The sequence below is a fragment of the Pipistrellus hanaki genome (genome assembly GCF_964339955.1).
Source record: "Pipistrellus hanaki genome assembly, chromosome: 13".
Lineage (NCBI taxonomy): Eukaryota > Metazoa > Chordata > Mammalia > Chiroptera > Vespertilionidae > Pipistrellus > Pipistrellus hanaki.
The window spans coordinates 9,946,458-9,966,993 of record NC_140515.1 but is presented as its reverse complement, the minus strand read 5'-3'; the positions used below and the strand labels follow the sequence as shown (position 1 = coordinate 9,966,993).

At 52.0% G+C, this 20,536-nt stretch overlaps 1 protein-coding gene across 1 annotated transcript in view; it reads right to left on the bottom strand.

Annotated features, from left to right (window-relative positions):
- Positions 1 to 343: 343 nt before the first annotated feature.
- EOGT (EGF domain specific O-linked N-acetylglucosamine transferase) overlaps positions 344 to 20,536 on the bottom strand; it is a 62,227-nt gene continuing 42,034 nt past the window's right edge. Inside the window, exons 13-16 of the mRNA XM_084901721.1 lie at positions 7,271 to 7,332; positions 5,945 to 6,064; positions 3,330 to 3,432; positions 344 to 2,828 (exon numbers count right to left, since the gene is read on the bottom strand). Of these exons, the coding sequence (XP_084757847.1) occupies positions 2,682 to 2,828; positions 3,330 to 3,432; positions 5,945 to 6,064; positions 7,271 to 7,332 (432 nt within the window). The 3' untranslated portion in view covers positions 344 to 2,681. The remainder of the gene's footprint in view (positions 2,829 to 3,329; positions 3,433 to 5,944; positions 6,065 to 7,270; positions 7,333 to 20,536) is intronic.

Below are 20,536 nucleotides of genomic sequence, written 5' to 3'. Positions count from 1 at the left end.
GATGATGGCACCCACAGCCAATAAGGAGGGAATATGCTAATTGATTGCCACACCCTCAAAGGTGGCAGTGCCCAGGGCCGCCCAAGGCTCAGGTAACCAGGGCTGGCCAAGGCTTGCGCTGCCGGCAGTGGCAGCAGCAGAGATGTGATGGGGCATCGCCATCCCCTGATTGCAGGTTGCCTCCCACCCCTGAGGGCTCCCGGACTGTGAGAGGGGGCAGGCCAGGCTGAGGGACCCTCCCCTTCCAATGCATAAATGTTCATGCACTGGGCCTCTAGTCATATAATAAACTGCTAAATATATATATAAAAAGTATAATTTTTATTTAAACTGAATTCTCCATCATCAAGCTACTTAATTTTTATAATCTAGACTTGGTGGGTTGCCAAAAAGCAAGCATATAACATTCAGACACAGAAGACCTTGAAAATGGTCTGGTATTGAAATGAAATACATGAAAATTTATTCCAAAGCCATACCCCAAATCCCCAAATGTATAAACTATGAAATGCATCTCTTTTAAAGATTTAGTAAAAAAGAACAGTCATGACATTGTAAATTTTATAACATTTGAAGGTTTCTTTTGCTACCATAAAAGTTAATTCCATAGTGTCAAATGTACTTGGTTTATATAAAACATATTCTCTCTTTAAATATAAAATATTCAAATATCATAGTTTTATTATAAAATTGTTCGCAATTTCTGAAACTCTCACGTCTATTACTAGCAAATAAATAGAATCCCATTTCCACGCGCTTCTTAGAATGAGGTAAGAAGATAGCTTTTCCGATGCTGATGTCTAACTAAAAGTGCGACGCTGCCTCAGCCCCTCCTGCCACGGTGGAGCTCGGCTTCCTGGCCCACGCCGGGGAGACATGCTCTCGGTGCCCTCCCGGCCAGACTTGGCATCCTGCACAAAATACACAGCAATTCCACTCATTATGCTCATGTTGCCATTCTTTCCACACAATTTCAAGACCCAGATCAAAGCTACTGCTGCAGCAGGGCACTATTGTTTTTGCAGATATTTTCATAAATATTCCTGACCTCTAGAAGACTGTTCCTACCCCTTTAAGGCAGGGGCAGCAGACTTGTTCATAGCTGGGTTAGGTTGCTCAGTCATTCCCTGTGACACATTATTCTTTTAATAACTCTAAAATGTACAAAGGTTCTTACCTCTGCTGTAATCTGCTAATTTTAAAAGAAGACTTTAAAAAACAGGAGTCACCAGCCTCTACATTAGACAAGTCAGATGCTAATAACATGTAAACACCACATTTCCCAGTAAGAGAAGCCCATGTTTTTCTACTGCAAAAGCAAGCTGACCAACAGTCGGAAATGAGTCCCGTTCCGATGGGCCACACTTTGGACGTGCTCTCCGTCGACGGCACTTCCTATGGCTACTTTGCATTTGAAGTGGATGATGCACTCGTGTCTTTTTACAGGAAAGACTCTCCATGGGCTCTCTGCAGCTTGCACAAATACCGGAGCACGTCCTGGGAGGATGGGGCACGCACACAGGCTGCAACGCCCCCCGGAGACCAGGGCTGGACAGACATGCTACCAGCAGGAGCCATGCAAGCCCGCTGGAAGGTGCCCAGGCAGTTCCAAAGATGTCCCGGTGTGCATCCTGGGAAGCCTGATTTGCATATGAAATACGTGACTATAAATTAGCACAGCAGAGGATCATCCAGGCTCCTGAGGCCTGTGACCTGCAGGCGCTGAAAAGACGCAGCAGGGAATCAGTGCGGGATCTGGGCTGGGACAGTGAGGCTGGTCGGCTTACAGCACATCTGTCTGCAGCTGCAGCCTATGGCCCAGCACGGAGACTCGCACCCATGTGGGGAGGGCTGAGGGGTGTGAGTGTGTGTGTGTGTGTGTGTGTGTGTGTGTAAATGTGTAGGGGGTGTGAGTGGAGTGTTAGTGTGAGTGTGAGTGGGTATGTAAGTGTGTGTATGTGGGCGTGTGGGGGTGTAAGTGTGGGTATGTGAATGTGTGTGGGGGGGTGAGTGGAGTGTTTAGGGGTGTGAGTGGAGTGTTAGTGTGGGCATGTGGGGGTATAAGTGGGTATGTGAGTGTGTGTAGGTGTGTGAGAGTGTGTGTGTGTGTGTGTGTCTGTGTGTGTGAGTACGTGTGTGTGGGGAGATGGGTGTGAGTCTGAGTGAAAGTATGTGCATGTGAGTAGGTGTGTGGGTGAGAGTGGGTGTGTGTGTGGGTGTGGTGCTGCATGCTTCCCTTTCCTACCACAAACAGTGCTCTGAATAAATTATGGCAAATAAAGGCCATGGTGAATTTACTCCGACACCATCACCAGGTTGGAGTCCCCAGAATGACCCCCTCTGAGTGTCCCCCAGGACCAGTGACAGACTTGGTAGCTGAGGAAGTTGAGTCTTGGGTCCCCGAAGAAGAAAGCTCCATCCTCGGCAAGCCATGGCCGGTTTCTGAACTACAGAAAGTCATTTCAGTGCAAAGAGTATCTCGACAAAAAGCAGTGACACGAATGTCTCTGGAAACAGTACAAAGCCCCCAGGGAGAGCCCTGGGGCTGGTGGGTCCAGAAATATCGCCGGGCTGAGGAACACAGCCGCCTGGCTGAGGGGCTGGAGGGGAGCCCCCTCCCCCAGCCCCCTCACACAGATACACACACACACACACACACACAGCCGCAGTCACAGCCGCAGTCACAGCTCGTCCCGCCTGCTCCTCCACGGCCACTTCGGGTGTCGCCATACGTGGTCTGCGGCCTGCAGGACGAGGGCCATGAACTCTTCGACGTCGAAAGAGTAGTTGGTAAACTTGGGGTGCTCCCCCAGAGTGGGGTGGTGGCCCTGGAAAAGCAAAGGGAACACGCGTCTGTCAGTCGGAGGACGAGGCTTTCTGGCAGGAAGAAACTACTTTACTTTGACCCAAGCATCTGTCTTAATTATGCTCTCCCTCAGAAGTCAGCGAATACTTTTTGTTAGAGTCCAAAGAACACATATTCAGCTCTGTGGACCACAGCCTCTGTCACGTGACTCAACTCTGCCATTGAAGGGCACGAGCTGCCAGCGGGCACGGCTGTGTCCCAATAAAACTTTATTTGTAAAAACAGGTGGGGGACCAAATTTGGCCTGCTGATCCCTCCTATATGCCATGGAATAGCCCTTTCTAGGCCCCAATTTCATGAAGATTTCTCATTAACATTAAAGATACAGAGCAAATAACTACCCTCTTCCTCCAGTTTGCTGATATGAGACACAGCTCAGTGTTCCCGAGAACAACTTCCCTGTGCAGTTCACAGCGGTGTCTCACACCCACAAGGACACGTCCCACGGCGGGGAAGCACTTGCCTTGTCCTGCGGGAAGACCTTGCTGGGCCTGCGCCAGGTGACGTAGTGGACGCCGCGGAGCCGGGCCAGGTCCAGGTAGCAGCGCTGGTCCCCGCAGTTGTACCTGCGGCCGGGCAGCCCCAGTGAGACGTTTCGCAGTGTGTGCCCCGCCCACAGCTCTCTGGGGAAACACGCACCTCCCACACAGGTTCTCGCAAAAGGTCGTGTGCACGGGGAACAAGGCTAAGGGGGTTACAGGTGGGCAACACAGGCTTACAGGGGTCAGTATGTAAAACAGTTTATTCGAGTATTCTCATTTATTAATTACCAGAGGCCTGGTGCACAAAGTTTGTGCATGAGGGGGAAGGGGGCTGTGTTCCTCAGCCCAGCCTGGGCCCTCTCCAATCTGGGATCCCTCTCACAATCCAGGACTGCTGGCTCCCAACTGCTTGCCTGCCTGCCTGGCTGCCTGATTGCCCCTAACTGCCTTTGCCTGCCTGCCTTATCACCCCTAACTGCCCTCTCCTACCGAACTGATCTCACCCCCAACTGCCTCTGCTTGCCTAATCTCACCCCCAACTGCTCTCCCCTGCTGGCCTGATCTCGCCCCCAACTGCCCTCCTCTGCTGGACTGGTTGCTCTCAACTGCCCTCCCCTGCCAGCCTGATCTCTCTCCCCCAACTGCCCTCTCCTACAGGCCTGGGTCCTCCCCAACTGCCTTCCTCTGTAGGCCTGGTCACCCCCAACTGCCCTCCCCTGCTGGCCTGGTCACCCCTACTGTCCTCCCCTGCAGGTCAGTGACCTTGGAAGTGTTATATATTTGGGTAACACAGGAAGGCAGGCAAGCAAGCAGGTGGGAGCCAATAGTCCTAGATTGTGAGAGGGATGTCCGACTGCCCGTTTAGGCCTGATCCTACCTGGATTGGGCCTAAAGGGGCAGTCGGACATCCCTCAAGAGGTCTCAGATTGGAGAGGGTGCAGGCTAAGCTGACAGACACTCCCCGAACCCCTGCACAAATTTCATGCACCAGGCCTCTAATAAATAAATAAATATCTTTGGGTGAAGATTAACCCAAAAAGAAAAATGCTCAAGGTCACTAATCATCAGAGATGCAAATAAAAACTAAAATAGGCATCACCTCACACCTGCAGGAATGGCTACATCAATCCTATATAATAAAAGCCCAGCAACCATAATGGTGTAACGACCAGAACGATGCTCAGTCAGTCGCTATGAGGTGCAATGACCACCTCTCGGTCCCTCCCCACAGTCCGAAGGCTCCAACTGCAGCATGGCAAACGGGGACCCACGGAGAACTGGTGAGAAGCGGTGGGACAGGCCTGGGAACTGGTGAGCAGGCGGAAGATGGCCTGATCACAGGCTAGGCATAGAGATCCTATACATATACAATTTTGTGCACTGGGCCTCTAGTAATCAATAAAGGAGTATGGTGAGGATGTGGAAAAGGGTACCCTAGTGCACTGCTGGTGAGAGTGCAGACTGGTGCAGCCTCTGTGGAGAACAGTATAGAGTTTCCTCAAAAATTTTAAAATGGGCGAAAACTGGTTTGGCTCAGTGGATAGAGTGTCAGCCTGTGGACTGAGGGGTCCCAGGTTCAATTCCAGTTAAGGGCATGTACCTTGGTTGCGGGCACATCCCCAGTAGGGAGTGTGCAGGAGGTGGCTAATCAATGATTCTCTTCATCGATGTTTCTAACTCTCTATCTCTCTCCCTTCCTCTCTGTAAAAAATCAATAAAATATATATTGATTATATATATTTAATTTTTAAATGGAACTGTCTTTTGACATAGTGATCCCACTTCTGGGAATATCCTAAGAATTCTAGAACACCAATGAGAAAGAATATATGCACCCCTATGTTCATAGCAGTGTTATTTACAATAGCTAAGATTTAGAAACAGCCCCAAGTGCCCATCAGTAGACAAGTGGATAAAAAAAACTGTGGTACATTTGCACTATGAAATACTATGCAACAGTAAAAAAAAAAAAAAAAAAGAATCTTTTAACCTTTGAGACAGCATGGAGGGACCTGGAGAGTATTATGCTAAGTGAAATTAGCCAGTCAGAGAAAGACAAATATCTTATTATCTCACTCACATGTGGAATCTAATGAACAAAATAAACTGATGAACAAAATAGATCCAGAGACATAGAACCATGGAACAGACTGACGATTCTCAGAGGGAAGGGGTGGGGCAGAAAGAGATTTAACCGAAGAACTTATATGCACATATGCATAACCCAGGGACACATACAATAATGTGGTGAAGGCCGGGACAGCGGTAGGACAGGGAGAAGGGAAGGAAAGGGGGGGGGGGGCCAGGAGGATGGGGGACATCTATAATAAACATTAAAAAAATAGTAAAAAAATAAAAGAATTCAGATTCACATCTCCCACTGAGACAGGGAGGAGCAGGTGGTTTGCTTGCTAAGTGAAATGGCAGGCTGCAGCCTTCTCCTTTTCAGTATTCAGTCTTTTTTCTTCCCAGATGCCTATGATGTGGCTTCCTTGGAATGATTAGTGCTTAGCCTTTGGATGTGCTGAGCGGGAGTCTCAGCGTGCATACAGAGCATCATGAGCTGCGGCAATGCAAAACCACCCCAAATACTCACAGCTCAAATACGGCAGCCCAGTCCGGAAGGAAGAGTAAATGGGTAAGACCAGCTCCATGCATTCCAATAAATATATCCGTGTTGTGGGTGATCCTTAGCTGATCTAAAAACCCAAGTTCCCTGTGAATAGACAGAAGACAGATGGAGAGAATAAAGTATTAAGATCAGTTGAGCTCAAGACTCATAGTAACAATATTTATACAAGTGTCTTTCCCAATTTAATTCACAGTCTGCCATGATCTTTTTGCCAATTTCAAGCCTTACTCCAGTATTTAATAACTTAATAAGTCAGTAATTTTACATTTCTCCCAAGTAAACACTTCTTTTTAAAAACTTAAATGCATTTGCCAAAGCCAGTTTGGCTCAGTGGAAGAGCGTCGGTCTGCGGACTGAAAGGTCTCAGGTTCGATTCCGGTCAGGGGCATGTACCTTGGTTGCGGGCACATCCCCAGTAGGGGGTGTGCAGGAGGCAGCTGGTCGATGTTTCTCTCTCATCGACATTTCTAGCTCTCTAGCTCTCTCCCTTTCTCTCTGTTAAAAATCAATAAAATATATTTAAAAAAAAAAAACTTAAATGCATTTATCTTAGAAGGAACCTTTTATAGCTGTCTTGAGTGGAAAACTAGTAACACAGGCCATAAACAAAATTGTAAACATAGATATAATCAGCCCCAGCTGATTTTGCTCAGTGGATAGAGCATTGGCCTGCGGACTGAAGGGTCCTGGGTTCGATTCCAATCAAGGGCACATGCCCAGGTAGCAGGCTCATACCCAGTAGGGACATGCAGGAGGCAGCTGATCAATGATTCTCTCTCATCATTGATGTTTCTATCTCTCTCTCCCTCTCCTTTTCCTCTGAAATGTATTTTTTAAAAATAGACCCAGAGACACAGAAGCATGAACAGACTGTTGAACCTCAGAGGAAAGGTGGGGTCAGTGGGTAGAAAGAGCTCAACCCATGAACTATTGTAGTTGGCATATATTCATAACCGTGGACACAGACAGTGGAGTGGTGGGGGCTTTGGGTGGGGGGCAGCGGCAGGCTGGAAGAGGTTAATGGGGGGATAAAAAGAGCCTATGTAATACTTTGTACAATAAAGATTCTTTAAAATAAAGAGAAAAATGAGATGGTTAGGTAGCAACATGAGGCCCGAAACAGCACAGAGCACTCGCCCTGTGCCCGCCTCACCTGCCCACTTCACTCACTGCTGGCCTCCGCTGCCCTTCCAGCCCAGAGGGTCAGCACTCCTGTCTGAAACACTTCTCTCCCCCCTAATGCATTCAAGCACAGAGACACCAGCTCTGTCCAGGGTGCTGATCACTTACTTATATTTGTAATCGACGATCCGGACTTCAAATGTGGAGACTGTTTTCAGTGCATTCACGAGCTGTGAAAGCAACAGAAACATGTGAAATTTCTTTTCCTTCTCCAGTTTTACTTGTATTTGAGTTCTCAATTTCTTTTTTCTCTTCCTATATAATAAAAGGCTAATATGCAAATTGACCGAACGCTGGAACGACTGGTCACTATGACTCACACTGACCACCAGGGGGCAGATGCTCAATGTCTCCTGCCCTCTGATGGTCAGTGCACTCCCACAGGGGGAGGTCTGCTCAGCCAGAAGCCGGGCTCACGGCTGCCAAGTGCAGTAGAAATGGCGGGAGCCTCTCCCACCTCCGAGACAGCACTATGGAGCAGCGAGCCAAGCGGTGAGGAGTAGTGAGCAGGTGGGTGGTAAGGAGCAAGGGGTCCGGGACTGCAAGAGGGATGTCCGACTGCTGGCGTAGGCCCGCTCCCTGCCATCAGTCGGACATCCCCCAAGGGCTCCTGGACTGCAAGAGGGCACATGCTGGGCTGAGGGGGACCTTCTCCTAGTGCACAAATTTTGTGCACTGGCCCTCTAGTGTAAGATATTTTTCAGGTTCTAAACGCCTCAGGTCCATTGTTCTAACGTTCACTGAATTCCCATGTGGGCTGTGACCCTGGACACATGACTCCCTGAGTTCTGCAGTGTCTGGTTTGAGGCTGCCCGGACCCACTTGGGTCAAAGTGCTCGGAGGGAGGCTGGTTGTGTGCCAGCTCTTACTCCTACTATTTGCTAGTTTTTCCCTCGAGTTCCAGCCTGTAGTTCCTGGGCCCTCAGCTGGTTCCATTATGTTAAGAATTTTCTATCCATTTTCTCATTTCAGACAAACCATTAGTGCTTTGGATCTCATCCTCTGGAAATACTAAATTCTTGGCAGAAAGACATTTTTAATATTTCTACACGGAGAAACAACTGTTCTTTTAGCAAACAGCAAGTAAAAGAGCAAATTAACCTATTAGGAAAACCAAAGCCGAGGTTTCCTATGTCCCTGAGAATTAGGCCACCTTCATCCAACACCGTGACTCCCAGCTCTTCACAAATGCCTGCGCCTGTGCCTATGCCGTGTGCCCTGTGCCCTGTGCCCTGTATCTGTGTTTGTGTCTGTATCTGTGTCCTGTGCCTGTGCCCTGTGCCCTGTGCCCTGCACTCTATGTCCTATGCCTGTATCTGTGTCCTCTGCCTGTGCCTGTGCCCTATGTCCTGTACCCTATGTCCTGTGCCTGTATCTGTGTCCTGTGCCTGTATCTGTGTCCTGTACCTGTATCTGTGTCCTGTGTCTATGCCTGTACCTGTGTCCTGTGCCTGTGCCTGTGCCTGTGCCTGTGCCTGTATCTGTGTCCTGTGCCTGTATCTGTGTCCTGTGCCTGTATCTGTGTCCTGTGCCTGTGCCTGTGCCTGTGCCTGTGCCTGTGCCTGTGCCTGTGCCTGTGCCCTGTACCCTATGTCCTGTGCCTGTATCTGTGTCCTGTGCCTGTGCCTGTGCCTGTGCCTGTGCCCTGTACCCTATGTCCTGTGCCTGTATCTGTGTCCTGTGCCTGTGCCTGTGTCCTGTGCCTGAATCTGTGTCCTGTGCCTGTGCCTGCATCTGTGTCCTGTACCTGTGCCTGTTTCTGTGTCCTGTGCCTGTGCCTGTGTCTGTGTCCTGTACCCTATGTCCTGTGCCTGTATCTGTGTCCTCTGCCTGTGCCTGTGCCTTATGTCCTGTACCCTATGTCCTGTGCCTTTATCTGTGTCCTGTGCCTGTGCCTGTGTCCTGTGCCTGTGCCTGTGTCCTGTGCCTGCATCTGTGTCCTGTGCCTGTGCCTGTGTCCTGTGCCTGTATCTGTGTCCTGTATCTATGCCTGTATCTGTGTCCTGTGCCGGTATCTGTGTCCTGTGCCTGTGCCTGTATCTGTGTCCTGTGCCTGTGCCTGCATCTGTGTCCTGTGCCTGTGCCTGTATCTGTGTCCTGTGCCTGTGCCTGTGTCCTGTGCCTGTATCTGTGTCCTGTGCCTGTGTCCTGTGCCGGTATCTGTGTCCTGTGCCTGTGCCTGTATCTGTGTCCTGTGCCTGTATCTGTGTCCTGTGCCTGTATCTGTGTCCTGTGCCTGTGCCTGTATCTGTGTCCTGTGCCTGTATCTGTGTCCTGTGCCTGTATCTGTGTCCTGTGCCTGTATCTGTGTCCTGTGCCTGTGCCTGTATCTGTGTCCTGTGCCTGTATCTGTGTCCTGTGCCTGTATCTGTGTCCTGTGCCTGTATCTGTGTCCTGTGCCTGTATCTGTGTCCTGTGCCTGTATCTGTGTCCTGTGCCTGTGCCTGTATCTGTGTCCTGTGCCTGTATCTGTGTCCTGTGCCTGTATCTGTGTCCTGTGCCTGTATCTGTGTCCTGTGCCTGTATCTGTGTCCTACACAGGTATCTGTGTCCTGTACCTGTGCCTGTATCTGTGTCCTGTGCCTGTATCTCTGTCCTGTGCCTGTGCCTGTATCTGTGTCCTGTGCCTATGCCTGTGTCTGTGTCCTGTATCTGTGTCCTGTGCCTGTACCTGTGTCCTGTGCCTGTGCCTGTATCTGTGTCCTGTGCCTGTGCCTGTGCCTGTACCTGTGCCTGTATCTGTGTCCTGTGCCTGTGCCTGTATCTGTGTCCTGTACCTGTGCCTGTTTCTGTGTCCTGTGCCTGTGCCTGTGTCTGTGTCCTGTATCTGTGTCCTGTGCCTGTGCCTGTGTCCTATGCCTGTATCTGTGTCCTGTGCCTGTATCTGTGTCCTGTGCCTGTGCCTGTATCTGTGTCCTGTGCCTGTGCCTGTGCCTGTGCCTGTGCCCTGTACCCTATGTCCTGTGCCTGTATCTGTGTCCTGTGCCTGTGCCTGTATCTGTGTCCTGTGCCTGTGCCTGTGTCTGTGTCCTGTATCTGTGTCCTGTGCCTGTACCTGTGTCCTGTGCCTGTGCCTGTATCTGTGTCCTGTGCCTATGCCTGTGCCTGTACCTGTGCCTGTATCTGTGTCCTGTGCCTGTGCCTGTATCTGTGTCCTGTACCGGTGCCTGTTTCTGTGTCCTGTACCTGTGCCTGTGTCTGTGTCCTGTATCTGTGTCCTGTGCCTGTGCCTGTGTCCTGTGCCTGTATCTGTGTCCTGTGCCTGTATCTGTGTCCTGTGCCTGTGCCTGTATCTGTGTCCTGTGCCTGTGCCTGTGCCTGTGCCTGTGCCCTGTACCCTATGTCCTGTGCCTGTATCTGTGTCCTGTGCCTGTATCTATGTCCTGTGCCTGTATCTGTGTCCTGTATCTATGCCGGTATCTGTGTCCTGTGCCTGTGCCTGTATCTGTGTCCTGTGCCTGTATCTGTGTCCTCTGCCTGTATCTGTGTCCTGTGCCTGTGCCTGTATCTGTGTCCTGTGCCTGTATCTGTGTCCTCTGCCTGTGCCTGTATCTGTGTCCTGTGCCTGTATCTGTGTCCTGTGCCTGTATCTGTGTCCTGTGCCTGTATCTGTGTCCTGTACCTGTGCCTGTTTCTGTGTCCTCTGCCTGTGTCTGTATCTGTGTCCTGTACCTGTATCTGTGTCCTGTGCCTGTATCTGTGTCCTGTGCCTGTGCCTGTGCCTGTGCCTGTATCTGTGTCCTGTACCTGTGCCTGTTTCTGTGTCCTGTGCCTGTGCCTGTATCTGTGTCCTGTGCCTGTGCCTGTGTCCTGTGCCTGTATCTGTGTCCTGTGCCTGTGCCTGTATCTGTGTCCTGTGCCTGTGCCTGTATCTGTGTCCTGTATCTATGCCTGTATCTGTGTCCTGTGCCTGTGCCTGTATCTGTGTCCTGTGCCTGTATCTGTGTCCTGTGCCTGTGCCTGTGCCTGTGTCCTGTGCCTGTATCTGTGTCCTGTGCCTATGCCTGTATCTGTGTCCTGTGCCTGTGCCTCTATCTGTGTCCTGTGCCTGTATCTGTGTCCTCTGCCTGTGCCTGTATCTGTGTCCTGTGCCTGTATCTGTGTCCTGTGCCTGTGCTTGTGTCCTGTGCCTGTATCTGTGTCCTGTGCCTGTATCTGTGTCCTGTGCCTGTGCCTGTATCTGTGTCCTGTGCCTGTATCTGTGTCCTGTGCCTGTATCTGTGTCCTGTGCCTGTGCCTGTTTCTGTGTCCTCTGCCTGTGCCTGTATCTGTGTCCTGTATCTATGCCTGTATCTGTGTCCTGTGCCTGTATCTGTGTCCTGTGCCTGTGCCTGTATCTGTGTCCTGTGCCTATATCTGTGTCCTGTGCCTGTATCTGTGTCCTGTGCCTGTGCCTGTATCTGTGTCCTGTGCCTGTGCCTGTGTCCTGTGCCTGTATCTGTGTCCTGTGCCTATGCCTGTATCTGTGTCCTGTGCCTGTGCCTGTGTCCTGTGCCTGTATCTGTGTCCTGTGCCTGTATCTGTGTCCTGTGCCTGTATCTGTGTCCTGTGCCTGTGCCTGTATCTGTGTCTTGTGCCTGTGCCTGCGTCCAGTGCCTGTATCTGTGTCCTGTGCCTGTATCTGTGTCCTGTGCCTATGCCTGTATCTGTGTCCTGTGCCTGTGTCCTGTGCCGGTATCTGTGTCCTGTGCCTGTGCCTGTATCTTTGTCCTGTGCCTGTATCTGTGTCCTGTGCCTGTATCTGTGTCCTGTGCCTGTGCCTGTATCTGTGTCCTGTGCCTGTATCTGTGTCCTGTGCCTGTATCTGTGTCCTGTGCCTGTATCTGTGTCCTGTATCTATGCCGGTATCTGTGTCCTGTGCCTGTGCCTGTATCTGTGTCCTGTGCCTGTATCTGTGTCCTCTGCCTGTATCTGTGTCCTGTGCCTGTGCCTGTATCTGTGTCCTGTTCCTGTATCTGTGTCCTGTGCCTGTATCTGTGTCCTGTGCCTGTGCCTGTGCCTGTGTCCTGTGCCTGTATCTGTGTCCTGTGCCTATGCCTGTATCTGTGTCCTGTGCCTGTGCCTCTATCTGTGTCCTGTGCCTGTATCTGTGTCCTGTGCCTGTGCCTGTATCTGTGTCCTGTGCCTATATCTGTGTCCTGTGCCTCTATCTGTGTCCTGTGCCTGTATCTGTGTCCTCTGCCTGTGCCTGTATCTGTGTCCTGTGCCTGTATCTGTGTCCTGTGCCTGTGCTTGTGTCCTGTGCCTGTATCTGTGTCCTGTGCCTGTATCTGTGTCCTGTGCCTGTGCCTGTATCTGTGTCCTGTGCCTGTATCTGTGTCCTGTGCCTGTATCTGTGTCCTGTGCCTGTGCCTGTTTCTGTGTCCTCTGCCTGTGCCTGTATCTGTGTCCTGTATCTATGCCTGTATCTGTGTCCTGTGCCTGTATCTGTGTCCTGTGCCTGTGCCTGTATCTGTGTCCTGTGCCTATATCTGTGTCCTGTGCCTGTATCTGTGTCCTGTGCCTGTGCCTGCATCTGTGTCCTGTGCCTGTGCCTGTGTCCTGTGCCTGTATCTGTGTCCTGTGCCTATGCCTGTATCTGTGTCCTGTGCCTGTGCCTGTGTCCTGTGCCTGTATCTGTGTCCTGTGCCTGTATCTGTGTCCTGTGCCTGTATCTGTGTCCTGTGCCTGTGCCTGTATCTGTGTCTTGTGCCTGTGCCTGCGTCCAGTGCCTGTATCTGTGTCCTGTGCCTGTATCTGTGTCCTGTGCCTATGCCTGTATCTGTGTCCTGTGCCTGTGTCCTGTGCCGGTATCTGTGTCCTGTGCCTGTGCCTGTATCTTTGTCCTGTGCCTGTATCTGTGTCCTGTGCCTGTATCTGTGTCCTGTGCCTGTGCCTGTATCTGTGTCCTGTGCCTGTATCTGTGTCCTGTGCCTGTATCTGTGTCCTGTGCCTGTATCTGTGTCCTGTATCTATGCCGGTATCTGTGTCCTGTGCCTGTGCCTGTATCTGTGTCCTGTGCCTGTATCTGTGTCCTCTGCCTGTATCTGTGTCCTGTGCCTGTGCCTGTATCTGTGTCCTGTTCCTGTATCTGTGTCCTGTGCCTGTATCTGTGTCCTGTATCTATGCCTGTATCTGTGTCCTGTGCCTGTATCTGTGTCCTGTGCCTGTATCTGTGTCCTGTGCCTGTGCCTGTATCTGTGTCCTGTACCTGTGCCTGTTTCTGTGTCCTCTGCCTGTGTCTGTATCTGTGTCCTGTACCTGTATCTGTGTCCTGTGCCTGTATCTGTGTCCTGTGCCTGTGCCTGTGCCTGTGCCTGTATCTGTGTCCTGTACCTGTGCCTGTTTCTGTGTCCTGTGCCTGTGCCTGTATCTGTGTCCTGTGCCTGTGCCTGTGTCCTGTGCCTGTATCTGTGTCCTGTGCCTGTGCCTGTATCTGTGTCCTGTATCTATGCCTGTATCTGTGTCCTGTGCCTGTGCCTGTATCTGTGTCCTGTGCCTGTATCTGTGTCCTGTGCCTGTGCCTGTATCTGTGTCCTGTGCCTGTATCTGTGTCCTGTGCCTATGCCTGTATCTGTGTCCTGTGCCTGTGCCTCTATCTGTGTCCTGTGCCTGTATCTGTGTCCTCTGCCTGTGCCTGTATCTTTGTCCTGTGCCTGTATCTGTGTCCTGTGCCTGTGCCTGTGTCCTGTGCCTGTATCTGTGTCCTGTGCCTGTATCTGTGTCCTGTGCCTGTGCCTGTATCTGTGTCCTGTGCCTGTATCTGTGTCCTGTGCCTGTATCTGTGTCCTGTGCCTGTGCCTGTTTCTGTGTCCTCTGCCTGTGCCTGTATCTGTGTCCTGTATCTATGCCTGTATCTGTGTCCTGTGCCTGTATCTGTGTTCTGTGCCTGTGCCTGTATCTGTGTCCTGTGCCTGTATCTGTGTCCTGTGCCTGTATCTGTGTCCTGTGCCTGTGCCTGTATCTGTGTCCTGTGCCTGTGCCTGTGTCCTGTGCCTGTATCTGTGTCCTGTGCCTATGCCTGTATCTGTGTCCTGTGCCTGTGCCTCTATCTGTGTCCTGTGCCTGTATCTGTGTCCTGTGCCTGTATCTGTGTCCTGTGCCTGTATCTGTGTCCTGTGCCTGTGCCTGTATCTGTGTCCTGTGCCTGTGCCTGCGTCCAGTACCTGTATCTGTGTCCTGTGCCTGTATCTGTGTCCTGTGCCTGTGCCTGTATCTGTGTCCTGTGCCTATGCCTGTATCTGTGTCCTGTGCCTGTGTCCTGTGCCGGTATCTGTGTCCTGTGCCTGTGCCTGTATCTGTGTCCTGTGCCTGTATCTGTGTCCTGTGCCTGTATCTGTGTCCTGTGCCTGTGCCTGTATCTGTGTCCTGTGCCTGTATCTGTGTCCTGTGCCTGTATCTGTGTCCTGTGCCTGTGCCTGTATCTGTGTCCTGTGCCTGTATCTGTGTCCTGTGCCTGTATCTGTGTCCTGTGCCTGTGCCTGTATCTGTGTCCTGTGCCTGTATCTGTGTCCTGTGCCTGTATCTTTGTCCTGTGCCTGTATCTGTGTCCTGTGCCTGTATCTGTGTCCTGTGCCTATGCCTGTGTCCTATACAGGTATCTGTGTCCTGTACCTGTGCCTGTATCTGTGTCCTGTGCCTGTATCTGTGTCCTGTGCCTCTATCTGTGTCCTCTGCCTGTGACTGTGTCCTGTGCCTGTATCTGTGTCCTGTGCCTGTGCCTGTATCTGTGTCCTGTGCCTGTACCTGTGTCCTGTGCCTGTGCCTGTATCTGTGTCCTGTGCCTGTGCCTGTGCCTGTGCCTGTGCCTGTATCTGTGTCCTGTACCTGTGCCTGTTTCTCTGTCCTGTGCCTGTGCCTGTATCTGTGTCCTGTGCCTGTATCTGTGTCCTGTGCCTGTGCCTGTATCTGTGTCCTGTGCCTGTGCCTGTGCCTGTGCCTGTGCCCTGTACCCTATGTCCTGTGCCTGTATCTGTGTCCTGTGCCTGTATCTATGTCCTGTGCCTGTATCTGTGTCCTGTATCTATGCCGGTATCTGTGTCCTGTGCCTGTGCCGGTATCTGTGTCCTGTGCCTGTATCTGTGTCCTGTGCCTGTGCCTGTATCTGTGTCCTATGCCTGTATCTGTGTCCTGTGCCTGTATCTGTGTCCTGTGCCTGTGCCTGTATCTGTGTCCTGTACCTCTGCCTGTTTCTGTGTCCTCTGCCTGTGCCTGTATCTGTGTCCTGTGCCTGTATCTGTGTCCTGTGCCTGTTCCTTTATCTGTGTCCTGTGCCTGTATCTGTGTCCTGTGCCTGTATCTGTGTCCTGTGCCTGTGCCTGTATCTGTGTCCTGTGCCTGTATCTGTGTCCTGTGCCTGTGCCTGTATCTGTGTCCTGTACCTGTGCCTGTTTCTGTGTCCTCTGCCTGTGTCTGTATCTGTGTCCTGTACCTGTATCTGTGTCCTGTGCCTGTATCTGTGTCCTGTGCCTGTGCCTGTGTCCTGTGCCTGTATCTGTGTCCTGTGCCTGCGCCTGTATCTGTGTCCTGTGCCTGTGCCTGTATCTGTGTCCTGTATCTATGCCTGTATCTGTGTCCTGTGCCTGTGCCTGTATCTGTGTCCTGTGCCTGTATCTGTGTCCTGTGCCTGTATCTGTGTCCTGTGCCTATGCCTGTGTCCTATACAGGTATCTGTGTCCTGTACCTGTGCCTGTATCTGTGTCCTGTGCCTGTATCTGTGTCCTGTGCCTCTATCTGTGTCCTCTGCCTGTGCCTGTGTCCTGTGCCTGTATCTGTGTCCTGTGCCTATGCCTGTATCTGTGTCCTGTGCCTGTGTCCTGTGCCGGTATCTGTGTCCTGTGCCTGTGCCTGTATCTGTGTCCTGTGCCTGTATCTGTGTCCTGTGCCTGTATCTGTGTCCTGTGCCTGTGCCTGTGCCTGTGCCTGTATCTGTGTCCTGTACCTGTGCCTGTTTCTGTGTCCTGTGCCTGTGCCTGTATCTGTGTCCTGTGCCTGTGCCTGTGTCCTGTGCCTGTATCTGTGTCCTGTGCCTGTGCCTGTATCTGTGTCCTGTATCTATGCCTGTATCTGTGTCCTGTGCCTGTGCCTGTATCTGTGTCCTGTGCCTGTATCTGTGTCCTGTGCCTGTGCCTGTGCCTGTGTCCTGTGCCTGTATCTGTGTCCTGTGCCTATGCCTGTATCTGTGTCCTGTGCCTGTGCCTCTATCTGTGTCCTGTGCCTGTATCTGTGTCCTCTGCCTGTGCCTGTATCTTTGTCCTGTGCCTGTATCTGTGTCCTGTGCCTGTGCCTGTGTCCTGTGCCTGTATCTGTGTCCTGTGCCTGTATCTGTGTCCTGTGCCTGTGCCTGTATCTGTGTCCTGTGCCTGTATCTGTGTCCTGTGCCTGTATCTGTGTCCTGTGCCTGTGCCTGTTTCTGTGTCCTCTGCCTGTGCCTGTATCTGTGTCCTGTATCTATGCCTGTATCTGTGTCCTGTGCCTGTATCTGTGTTCTGTGCCTGTGCCTGTATCTGTGTCCTGTGCCTGTATCTGTGTCCTGTGCCTGTATCTGTGTCCTGTGCCTGTGCCTGTATCTGTGTCCTGTGCCTGTGCCTGTGTCCTGTGCCTGTATCTGTGTCCTGTGCCTATGCCTGTATCTGTGTCCTGTGCCTGTGCCTCTATCTGTGTCCTGTGCCTGTATCTGTGTCCTGTGCCTGTATCTGTGTCCTGTGCCTGTATCTGTGTCCTGTGCCTGTGCCTGTATCTGTGTCCTGTGCCTGTGCCTGCGTCCAGTACCTGTATCTGTGTCCTGTGCCTGTATCTGTGTCCTGTGCCTGTGCCTGTATCTGTGTCCTGTGCCTATGCCTGTATCTGTGTCCTGTGCCTGTGTCCTGTGCCGGTATCTGTGTCCTGTGCCTGTGCCTGTATCTGTGTCCTGTGCCTGTATCTGTGTCCTGTGCCTGTATCTGTGTCCTGTGCCTGTGCCTGTATCTGTGTCCTGTGCCTGTATCTGTGTCCTGTGCCTGTATCTGTGTCCTGTGCCTGTGCCTGTATCTGTGTCCTGTGCCTGTATCTGTGTCCTGTGCCTGTATCTGTGTCCTGTGCCTGTGCCTGTATCTGTGTCCTGTGCCTGTATCTGTGTCCTGTGCCTGTATCTTTGTCCTGTGCCTGTATCTGTGTCCTGTGCCTGTATCTGTGTCCTGTGCCTATGCCTGTGTCCTATACAGGTATCTGTGTCCTGTACCTGTGCCTGTATCTGTGTCCTGTGCCTGTATCTGTGTCCTGTGCCTCTATCTGTGTCCTCTGCCTGTGCCTGTGTCCTGTGCCTGTATCTGTGTCCTGTGCCTGTGCCTGTATCTGTGTCCTGTGCCTGTACCTGTGTCCTGTGCCTGTGCCTGTATCTGTGTCCTGTGCCTGTGCCTGTGCCTGTGCCTGTGCCTGTATCTGTGTCCTGTACCTGTGCCTGTTTCTCTGTCCTGTGCCTGTGCCTGTATCTGTGTCCTGTGCCTGTATCTGTGTCCTGTGCCTGTGCCTGTATCTGTGTCCTGTGCCTGTGCCTGTGCCTGTGCCTGTGCCCTGTACCCTATGTCCTGTGCCTGTATCTGTGTCCTGTGCCTGTATCTATGTCCTGTGCCTGTATCTGTGTCCTGTATCTATGCCGGTATCTGTGTCCTGTGCCTGTGCCGGTATCTGTGTCCTGTGCCTGTATCTGTGTCCTGTGCCTGTGCCTGTATCTGTGTCCTATGCCTGTATCTGTGTCCTGTGCCTGTATCTGTGTCCTGTGCCTGTGCCTGTATCTGTGTCCTGTACCTCTGCCTGTTTCTGTGTCCTCTGCCTGTGCCTGTATCTGTGTCCTGTGCCTGTATCTGTGTCCTGTGCCTGTTCCTTTATCTGTGTCCTGTGCCTGTATCTGTGTCCTGTGCCTGTATCTGTGTCCTGTGCCTGTGCCTGTATCTGTGTCCTGTGCCTGTATCTGTGTCCTGTGCCTGTGCCTGTATCTGTGTCCTGTACCTGTGCCTGTTTCTGTGTCCTCTGCCTGTGTCTGTATCTGTGTCCTGTACCTGTATCTGTGTCCTGTGCCTGTATCTGTGTCCTGTGCCTGTGCCTGTGTCCTGTGCCTGTATCTGTGTCCTGTGCCTGCGCCTGTATCTGTGTCCTGTGCCTGTGCCTGTATCTGTGTCCTGTATCTATGCCTGTATCTGTGTCCTGTGCCTGTGCCTGTATCTGTGTCCTGTGCCTGTATCTGTGTCCTGTGCCTGTATCTGTGTCCTGTGCCTATGCCTGTGTCCTATACAGGTATCTGTGTCCTGTACCTGTGCCTGTATCTGTGTCCTGTGCCTGTATCTGTGTCCTGTGCCTCTATCTGTGTCCTCTGCCTGTGCCTGTGTCCTGTGCCTGTATCTGTGTCCTGTGCCTATGCCTGTATCTGTGTCCTGTGCCTGTGTCCTGTGCCGGTATCTGTGTCCTGTGCCTGTGCCTGTATCTGTGTCCTGTGCCTGTATCTGTGTCCTGTGCCTGTATCTGTGTCCTGTGCCTGTGCCTGTATCTGTGTCCTGTGCCTGTATCTGTGTCCTGTGCCTGTATCTGTGTCCTGTGCCTGTGCCTGTATCTGTGTCCTGTGCCTGTATCTGTGTCCTGTGCCTGTATCTGTGTCCTGTGCCTGTTCCTTTATCTGTGTCCTGTGCCTGTATCTGTGTCCTGTGCCTGTATCTGTGTCCTGTGCCTGTGCCTGTATCTGTGTCCTGTGCCTGTATCTGTGTCCTGTGCCTGTTCCTTTATCTGTGTCCTGTGCCTGTATCTGTGTCCTGTGCCTGTATCTGTGTCCTGTGCCTGTGCCTGTATCTGTGTCCTGTGCCTGTATCTGTGTCCTGTGCCTGTGCCTGTATCTGTGTCCTGTACCTGTGCCTGTTTCTGTGTCCTCTGCCTGTGTCTGTATCTGTGTCCTGTACCTGTATCTGTGTCCTGTGCCTGTATCTGTGTCCTGTGCCTGTGCCTGTGTCCTGTGCCTGTATCTGTGTCCTGTGCCTGCGCCTGTATCTGTGTCCTGTGCCTGTGCCTGTATCTGTGTCCTGTATCTATGCCTGTATCTGTGTCCTGTGCCTGTGCCTGTATCTGTGTCCTGTGCCTGTATCTGTGTCCTGTGCCTGTATCTGTGTCCTGTGCCTATGCCTGTGTCCTATACAGGTATCTGTGTCCTGTACCTGTGCCTGTATCTGTGTCCTGTGCCTGTATCTGTGTCCTGTGCCTCTATCTGTGTCCTCTGCCTGTGCCTGTGTCCTGTGCCTGTATCTGTGTCCTGTGCCTATGCCTGTATCTGTGTCCTGTGCCTGTGTCCTGTGCCGGTATCTGTGTCCTGTGCCTGTGCCTGTATCTGTGTCCTGTGCCTGTATCTGTGTCCTGTGCCTGTATCTGTGTCCTGTGCCTGTGCCTGTATCTGTGTCCTGTGCCTGTATCTGTGTCCTGTGCCTGTATCTGTGTCCTGTGCCTGTGCCTGTATCTGTGTCCTGTGCCTGTATCTGTGTCCTGTGCCTGTATCTGTGTCCTGTGCCTGTGCCTGTATCTGTGTCCTGTGCCTGTATCTGTGTCCTGTGCCTGTATCTTTGTCCTGTGCCTGTATCTGTGTCCTGTGCCTGTATCTGTGTCCTGTGCCTATGCCTGTGTCCTATACAGGTATCTGTGTCCTGTACCTGTGCCTGTATCTGTGTCCTGTGCCTGTATCTGTGTCCTGTGCCTCTATCTGTGTCCTCTGCCTGTGCCTGTGTCCTGTGCCTGTATCTGTGTCCTGTGCCTGTGCCTGTATCTGTGTCCTGTGCCTGTACCTGTGTCCTGTGCCTGTGCCTGTATCTGTGTCCTGTGCCTGTGCCTGTGCCTGTGCCTGTGCCTGTGCCTGTATCTGTGTCCTGTACCTGTGCCTGTTTCTCTGTCCTGTGCCTGTGCCTGTATCTGTGTCCTGTGCCTGTATCTGTGTCCTGTGCCTGTGCCTGTATCTGTGTCCTGTGCCTGTGCCTGTGCCTGTGCCTGTGCCCTGTACCCTATGTCCTGTGCCTGTATCTGTGTCCTGTGCCTGTATCTATGTCCTGTGCCTGTATCTGTGTCCTGTATCTATGCCGGTATCTGTGTCCTGTGCCTGTGCCGGTATCTGTGTCCTGTGCCTGTATCTGTGTCCTGTGCCTGTGCCTGTATCTGTGTCCTATGCCTGTATCTGTGTCCTGTGCCTGTATCTGTGTCCTGTGCCTGTGCCTGTATCTGTGTCCTGTACCTCTGCCTGTTTCTGTGTCCTCTGCCTGTGCCTGTATCTGTGTCCTGTGCCTGTATCTGTGTCCTGTGCCTGTTCCTTTATCTGTGTCCTGTGCCTGTATCTGTGTCCTGTGCCTGTATCTGTGTCCTGTGCCTGTGCCTGTATCTGTGTCCTGTGCCTGT